Source organism: Leptonychotes weddellii, unplaced genomic scaffold, assembly GCF_054177405.1.
Source record: "Leptonychotes weddellii isolate Sample4059 unplaced genomic scaffold, ASM5417740v2 HiC_scaffold_3231, whole genome shotgun sequence".
Classification (NCBI taxonomy): domain Eukaryota; kingdom Metazoa; phylum Chordata; class Mammalia; order Carnivora; family Phocidae; genus Leptonychotes; species Leptonychotes weddellii.
Genome location: NW_027921140.1, coordinates 1 through 8,645, shown reverse-complemented (window position 1 = coordinate 8,645; position 8,645 = coordinate 1). Strand labels below are relative to the sequence as shown.

The 8,645-nt window shown below is 36.7% G+C and overlaps 1 protein-coding gene across 1 annotated transcript; it reads right to left on the bottom strand.

Moving 5' to 3' along the window:
* Positions 1-1,144: 1,144 nt before the first annotated feature.
* On the bottom strand, positions 1,145-8,639 carry ZNF658 (zinc finger protein 658). The gene has a single exon (XM_081810675.1). The coding sequence runs from the start codon at positions 5,268-5,270 to the stop codon at positions 2,325-2,327; it is 2,946 nt and encodes a 981-aa protein (XP_081666801.1). The 5' UTR covers positions 5,271-8,639; the 3' UTR covers positions 1,145-2,324.
* Positions 8,640-8,645: the final 6 nt, after the last annotated feature.

Genomic DNA, 8,645 nt, shown 5'->3' with positions numbered 1-8,645 from the left:
TAATTTTTTTATAAGATTTTATTTATTCACTTGAGACACAAAGATAGAGAGAGCATGAGCAGTGGGAGAGGCAGAGGGAGAGGGAGAAGCAGACTCCCTGCTGAGCCAGGAGCCCGATGTGGGACTTGATCCCAGGACCCTGGGATCATGACCTGAGCTGAAGGCAGACGCTTAACCATCTGAGCCACCCAGGCGCCCCTGAAGTTAATTTTTTAACAGTACTCCAGGTTTGATAATTTCCTTTTCATATATAGTTTTCTGAAAAATCAGGAATGCAGAAAGAGATTTTTTCCCTATCATTTACCTTTGAACACTGTGCACTAAGCTCAAGTTGCATCAAGGTGTCAGAGACTGAGGAGATGCAAACACTTTCTTATCTGCTAGAACTTCCTTGTCCCAAAGAATGCTGATTCAATAACTGGTGTATCAGCCCTGGTGGTGTGATGATACAGCCTTCATCCAATGGTGAGCTCTTAGTACAGGCTCTTTTCCTTGGCAGTGATGCTGCAAAGTGGTAACACCCCGGTGTCAAAGAAGTACCTGTTCTCCAATTAATACTAAAGGTATGTCATCATTTCCCCTCACATAGTATCAGCAGGGGATTGGGAATAGAAAACTTACTCAGGGAATCAACTGACTTACTGTCCTCATGCTCAATCTACCAGATCACACTTGCAGAAAGCAACGTGCCCAGAGTTGAGAGAAATTTTGTGATTCAGGTTTTTAAAAAACGAGGACTGCATTTACTTTTTTCTCTGTGCTGACCAAACCATGTAGCCTCAAATGATGACAGACTAACCAATATTTTCTTGGCTAAAACTATACAACACTAAATCGTTCCCTCAGAAGTTAGTCTGCTTTTTAATACTAATGTGGTACTTATGATATGAAAGTAGCCTTTTTCATTCCAATTCCAAAACCTGCTGTCCAAGCAGGATAAAAATAACAAAGGTTTGCAACGCTGCATAATGTGAACACACATTATGAGGTTGGAAAAAGATCCTACACAAGATGCGTAGGCTATATGCATACTAGAGGAGTGAGGCTATGATATCCTTTATAATTACACAGTACAAAATAAACCACTAGTGGGATATAATGAAGGCCAAAAAACATGTAAGAATCATCCAGCCCACCTACCCACATACAGATACATACACACAAGGAAACTTAGGAAATCTTACGGATCTCCAATATCCTAGAAAGCAGGGCCACACTACAAGGCAGACAGCAGGCAGGCCAAAATGTCATAGCATCAACAGCATCAAGCTGAGGGAAGCCAACAGAACGTAAACTGTAACTCAAAAAAGGCAAGTGGACAGGTTCCAGAGCAGGTTTGCCTGCTGCCTTCTACTAGAACTCATCAGCAGTAATGAATTCTGTTACATAAACTGATATAGATGTACCACATAGCTCAGAGACTAGCCACAAACATTTATTGGTATTGTCCACAGAATTCAAATTCTTCTTCCATCTTTAAAACTTCACATTCCATGGTAAGTTCGTGTATAGAATATTTTATTATATACTTTCTATAAAACTTGATGTTACATATAAACCACAAATTTAGGTACATCAGTTCTAGGTGAAGATTTTATCTTCAATTCTGAAACATATATTTCCTCAGGAAAAAAAAAATTACCTGGAGCAAACTTTCAGTAGTTGTTAAAAAATATCATTTATCAAAATATAAGATTTTGGTCAAATCTTAATTACCTGCTATTAAATACATAGTAAAGGCTTTTGTGTTTTTCCCTGAGATTTCTCTAATTTTTAATGAAAGCTTCTGATCAGTCAGGATGTTGACAGTTTTCTTCCTCATGTGAAGTCTCTGATGTACAATGATAGGCTGAATTTTATAGGTCTTCTGACATGATATTCATAGGGTTTTGTCCCATTGTAACAGAGTTAACTAAACTATGTGCATTTAACAAACAGAACAGAATCTTTAAGAGCTCAACAGTACAGTTTTTTAAGCCAACTTGTGAAGATCTACTAGTGGAGAACTGTTTCACCCAGTTATTCAGATTTTGGCTTCTTTCACCTTGTGTTCTACCATGTTTAATACACATGCCAAGTCTGCCCTGGCAATATCTCTATTCCAACATAACATAGGACAGAAAGAATGTAAGGTGACTTTTGAAGGCTAGACTTAGCTTAAATGTTATAGTGTCATATTCCATAACCAGTGTCACTCAAATGAAAGACTGGGAAATTAGACAAACTATGTGCCTAGTGGAAAAGGAAATGTTTAAGGGAAACAATCTGCCAGTCTGTGACATGAGCTTTTTTACTGTGTGTTATCAATTAAGGTAGGAGTCCCTTCAGGACTTCCCAAATTCACCACATGCAAGGGTTTCCTTTCTGGTGTGCATTCTGGAGTGATGTACTCTAAGAGCTGCCTTACGGATAAAAGTTTTCCTGCATTCATTACATTCATAGGGTTTCTCTCCTGTGTGAATTCTCTGGTGTACTCTGAGAGTTGAATTTTGTGCAAAAGCTTTCCCACATTCATTACACTCATAAGGTTTCTCCCCTGTGTGAATTCTCTGGTGTGCACTAAGGTGTGACTTCTGGGAGAAAGTCTTCCCACATTCATTACATTCATAGGATTTTACACCTGTGTGAGTTCTCTGATGTACTCTGAGGGTTGAATTATGGGCAAAAGGTTTCCCACATATATTACATTCATAGGGTTTCTCCCCTGTATGAATTCTCTTATGTGCAATAACATACGACTTCTGGGAGAAAGTTTTCCCACATTCATTACATTCATAGGGTTTCTCCCCTGTTTGAGTCCTCAGATGTGCCCGGAGGTGTGATGTCTTGGAGAAAGTTTTCCCACATTCATTACACTCATAGGGTTTCTCCCCTGTGTGAATTCTCTGATGTGCCCTGAGGGCTGAATTATCAGCAAAAGTTTTCCCACATTCCTTGCATTCATAAGGTTTCTCCCCTGTGTGGATTCTCTGATGTGCACAGAGGTGTGTTCTTTGGGAGAAAGTTTTCCCACATTCACTACACTCATAGGGTTTCTCACCTGTGTGAATTCTTTGATGGACTATGAGGGCTGCCTTATAGACAAACGTTTTCCCACATTCATTACATTTATAAGGTTTTTCCCCTTTGTGAATTCTCTCATGTCCACTGAGGTATGATTTCTGAGAGAAGGTTTTCCCACACTCGCTACATTCATAAGGTTTCTCCCCTGTGTGAATTCTCTGATGTGTACTGAGATGTGTCTTCTGTGAAAAAGTTTTCCTACATTCATTACATTCATAGAGTTTCTCCCCTGTATGAATTTTCTGATGTGCTCTGAGAGCTGAATTATGGGCAAATGTTTTCATACATTCATTACATTCATATGGTTTCTCCCCTGTATGAATTCTCTGATGTACTCTGAGAGCTGAATTATGGGCAAAGGTTTTTTCACAGTCACTACACTCATAGGGTTTCTCCCCTGTGTGAATTCTCTGATGTGCTCTAAGGGCTGAATTATGAGCAAAAGATCTCCCACAGTCATTACATTCATAGGGTTTCTCACCTGTATGAATTCTCTGATGTGCTCGGAGAACAGATATATGGGCAAAGGACCTCCCACATTCATTACATTCATAAGGTTTCTCCCCTGTGTGAATTCTCTGATGTGCTCTGAGGGTTGAATTATCAGCAAAAGTTTTCCCACATCTGTTACATTCATAGGGTTTCTCCCCAGTATGGACTCTCTGATGTGCACTAAGGTGTGTCTTGTGAGAGAAAGTTTTCCCACATTCAGTACATTTGTAGGGTTTTTCGCCTGTGTGAATTCTCTGATGTGCTCTGAGATGTGATGTCTTAGAGAAAGTTTTCCCACATTCAATACATTTGTAGGATTTCTCCCCTGTGTGAATTCTCTGATGTTCTTTGAGATGTCCCATCTTGGAGAATGTTTTCCCATATATGTTACTTTGACAGAGTTTCATTCCTGTGTGTGTTCTCTGGTGTACTGTGAGCGCAGACTTCCTGTAAGATTTCCCACATTCACTGTTATCATAATCCTTTGTGTGAATTGTCAGATTTTCATGGATGTTTGATTTTTGACAGAAAGTTTTCCCATATTTATTACATTCACAGAGACTGACCCTCATATCAGTTCCAGGATAATGAATAGGGTGTGAACTTGAACAAAAAGATTCCCCACATTCCTCACATTCCTCAGGTTTCTCCTCTGAGTGGGTCCTCAGATGATGAATGAGTTGTCCTTTCTGGTAAAAGGATTTCCTGCATTCATTACATTCAAATGACTTCTCTCCAGTTTCACTTTGCTGATGATGTACACTGAGGGCTGAGTTTTGATGGAAGGACCTCCCATATTTATCACACTGGTAGAGTTCCTCTTCTGTGTGACTTCTCTGACATACTATAAGGTCTAATTTCTGGTAGAAGGCATTTATACATCCATTATATGCACAAAATTCATCTCTAATTTGTGTCTTTTTTTGTATTATATGGGTTGAGCTCTGGCTCAACTTTTCTTCACATTTATTGCTTGCAAAAGCACCCTGTTCTTTAACAGTTCTCTGAGACTGAGTGAGAGGTAAGAGCCTGCTGAAGTTATTCCCATTTTCATTATATTCAGAGTTTGTCATAGCCATGTGAACTTTATCATATTTCACAGTGGTGGTTTTGTCACAGGATTTCCCACATTCATTAAGATCAAAGCATTTCTCTCTTGTGCCAGTTCTCACATAGTTAAATAAAGTTACTTTATCACAGTTTTTCCTAAATTCATCATCCTTATAGGATTCCTCTCCTATAACACAGTGAGTCTTATCATGTAAAACTTTCCTAAATTCATTACATTCAAAAGACTGCTCCAGGCTTTGAAGTTTCTGATGATCTTTCCTATTATTGAGAGGTTTCATGTTTTTATTATAACCATAAGATTTCTCTCCAGTATGAGTTTTCTCATGTTTAATATCAATCTGCAACTTTTTGCATACATTTATGTAATCAGCCTTCTCTCTTGAATAGTTTCTATCACAAATAATTAATTCAGAAACAACTGGCAAATTCATTCTACATGAGTCACATTTACAGGGCATTTTTCCAAAAGAATTTGGAATTGTATCCAGAGTAAATGGTTTTTCTAAAACTTTCTGCCCTTCTTTACTTAGTGTTTTGTTATCAGTGAATATTACTTGCCACAGAGGTTTCGCTTGTTTTTCCTGGTTTCCCTCAATGAGAATATCAACACTGAAATATCCTAAAATGAGAAAAATTGAAAACATCTTTATATCTTATATTTCTTATGGAGAGAAACTTACAGCCATATGTCTGTTATGTATTGTATTCTGTTACAGGTCACATTTCCAAATATCAGTAATTCATGCACATAGAGAAAAGACAGATATACTTTTTCCTCATCCGTGTTGTTTAAAGAAAACAGGTATTATTTTCAGTGCTGGCCAAGACTGAGTAGCTAGCTCCTTTCTTCCTAAGTCCTCCCTCTTACAATTAACAAATCCCTGGACAATCAATATATCAATAACTAAATCAATAGTAAGTAAGTAAGATGCTACAAAATGGAATGTGGACTTTGGAACTCAAGAAATGACATAGCAGAGGATTCCAAGACTGTTCTTTCTGCTTCCCATATATCTTACATAGGGCACTGGAGTGTTGGAAAAGCCCTCAATCCAAGTCAACAATATACATAACAAAAAGAGCTATAAGAAAAGCCTGTTCCTTCTAGCCAAAGGTCTGAAAAAAAGGTGGTTTAACAGAACAGAAAATCTTTTTGACAATACCCACCCTGCTCAAGCCAAACAAAAATAGGTTTAACAGGGAATGAAAGTTCCACTGCCACAGGTATAAAAAAGGACTGGACACTCTTAGAAAATTTCTTTCCATGAGCCAAAACTAAGAGCTCACTAGAGAGATCATGAAGAATTCTAAGAAAGTTCTATTCACAGGACATTCAGGGATGGTAACAGCAACCACTATCAAAATTCTTCCTGGAACCACATTCTTATCTATTCTATGGAATCTGCAATAGCAAAAGCAATAAATCTGTTGTTTTAGGGCACTTATGGCAACACAGCAGGTAGGGAAGGAAAGAAGGGAAAAGAGGCAGGAATACTACAATATTACAGCTAGAAGGGATGGAACAGCATTTGTAATAACCATGCTCTCAAAACCCAAGAACACAGTACATTTAAAAAACAGTTTAATTTACATTATTCTCAAATGCACAGGAAACATTCATCACAGCAGACCGCGTTCTATACTGCAAGAAAAATTTTCACAAATATAAAAAACAGAAATCAAAGTATAATCTCAGGCCATCAAGAAATTATACTAGAAATCAATAACACAAAGTCACCTGGAGAAACACAAAATATTTGTAAATTAATACACTTCTAATTAACCCATTGGTCAAAGAGAAAATTTCATAGGAAATTAAGATAGTTAGAATTGGATGAAAACAATAATGTTTAGAACATATAGAAATTTGTGGGAAGGAGCTAAAGTAGTGCTCAGAGATAAATTTATAGCTTACAACTTTTTTTTTTTAAGATTTTATTTATTGATTTGAGAGAGAGAATGAGAGAGAGCATGAGAGGGAGGAGGGTCAGAGGGAGAAGCAGACTCCCTGCCAGGCAGGGAGCCTGATGTGGGACTCGATCCCAGGACTCCAGGATCATGACCTGAGCCGAAGGCAGTCACTTAACCAACTGAGCCACCCAGGCGCCCTATAGCTTACAACTTTTTATATTACAAAAGATTCCAGTTACCCAGTTCCACTTTAACAAATTTGACAGAGAAAAAATTAAATCTAAAGAAAGCAAAAGGAAGAAAATAATAAAGACTAAAGAAGACAATAAAATTGAAAATGGAAAGCAGAGAAAAATCAATCGAGCCAAAGCTTAGTTCACTGAAGATTTTTTTTAAATGATTTACACCAAAGAAGAAAAAAGAGAAGACACAAAATATTAATATAAGAAAAAATGCAAGAAAAGACATAAATACTGATACAACAGACACTAAAAAGATAATAAAAGAATATTAGGGGAAACTGTGCCCATAAATTTGACAATTTAAGTGAAATGGACAAATTTCACTGAAAAACAAACAAACAAAAAAACTACCAAATTCACTCAAGAAGACATAATTTGGATAGATCAGTATCTATTTAAGAAGTTGAATATGTGGTCAACAAATACGTAGTACCAAGAAACAGCTTCAGTATTAGAAGGCAGTAACTAGTGAATTCTGCCAAAGGTTAAAAAAAAAAAAGAAAAAAAACTATGTTACATAATCTAGAAAATACAAGAAACCTACAGACCAATATCCCTCATGACATAAATGTAAAAATTCTATAAAAAAAAAAAAAAAGCATAACCCCCCCCAAAGCAATATAGAAATGACATTCCAAAAAACAAACTGCTGAGATATTTAAAAGTCAATGTAATCCATCATATTAATTATCTAAAATATTAAAACCACACAATCAAATAATTTAAGGCAGAGAATATTTCACAAAATTCAAAATCCATCCATTAGCCTACTGTAAAGGGAATCTACAAAAAGCCTATAGCTATAATCATACTTAAGAGACTGAATACTTAAACCCTAGGATTGGAAAATACAGGTATCTAGCCTCAGCACTTCTATTCGAGACTGCTAGAAGTTCCCACCAATGCAGTACAGCAAGAATAGAAAGAAAAGGTACAAAATCTACAGAGAGAACCACACAAAGATCTTCAAAAAAAGCCCCTGAACTAGTGTTTTCAGCAAGGGCAAAATACAAAGCTGATATACAAAAGCCAATCATATACAAACAATTATCACTAGAATTTTAAATCAAAGAATATAATTTACCATGATGCTAAAAACAAAACCCAAAATACTTGGTATCTATACTCCAAAAACTACTGATAAAAGGAATCAAAGAAATCATAAATAAAAGAGATGGGATTTCTTTATGGATTGGATTTTAAGTTGTTAAACCTCTTTAATTTGATCTATAGATTCAATACAATCCCAGTTGAAAAGCTGGCATGCTTTTTGTTAAATATCAAAAAGCTCATTTTAGAGGAGGAGCAAGATGGCAGAGGAGTAGGAGACCTAAATTTCGTCTGGTCCCAGGAATTCAGTTAGACAGAGATCAAGCCATTCTGAACATCTACGAACTCAAGAGGAGATTGAAGAAAAGAATAGCAGCAACTCTCTGAACAGAAAAGCGACGACTTTCTGGAAGGTCTCTTCTGATTTGTTCAGCGTATATATTTCTGGGGTCGTTGTTAGCCTGTTAGCATTTTGTTCTCTCATTCATCTATTCTCCTCTAGACAAAATGACAAGACGGAAAAAATCACTTCAAAAAAAAGAACAAGAGGCAGTACCTACTGCCAGGGACCTAATCAATATGGACATTAGTAAGATGTCAGAACTAGAGTTCAGAATGACGATTATAAAGATACTAGCTGGGCTTAAAAAAAGCATGGAAGATTTTAGAGAAACCATTTCTGGAGAATAAAAGAACTAAAATCTAACCAAGTTGAAATAAAAAAGTCTATTAATGAGGTGCAATAAAAAATGGAGGCTCTAACTGCTAGGATAAATGAGGCAGAAGAGAGAATCAGTGATATAGAAGACCAAATGA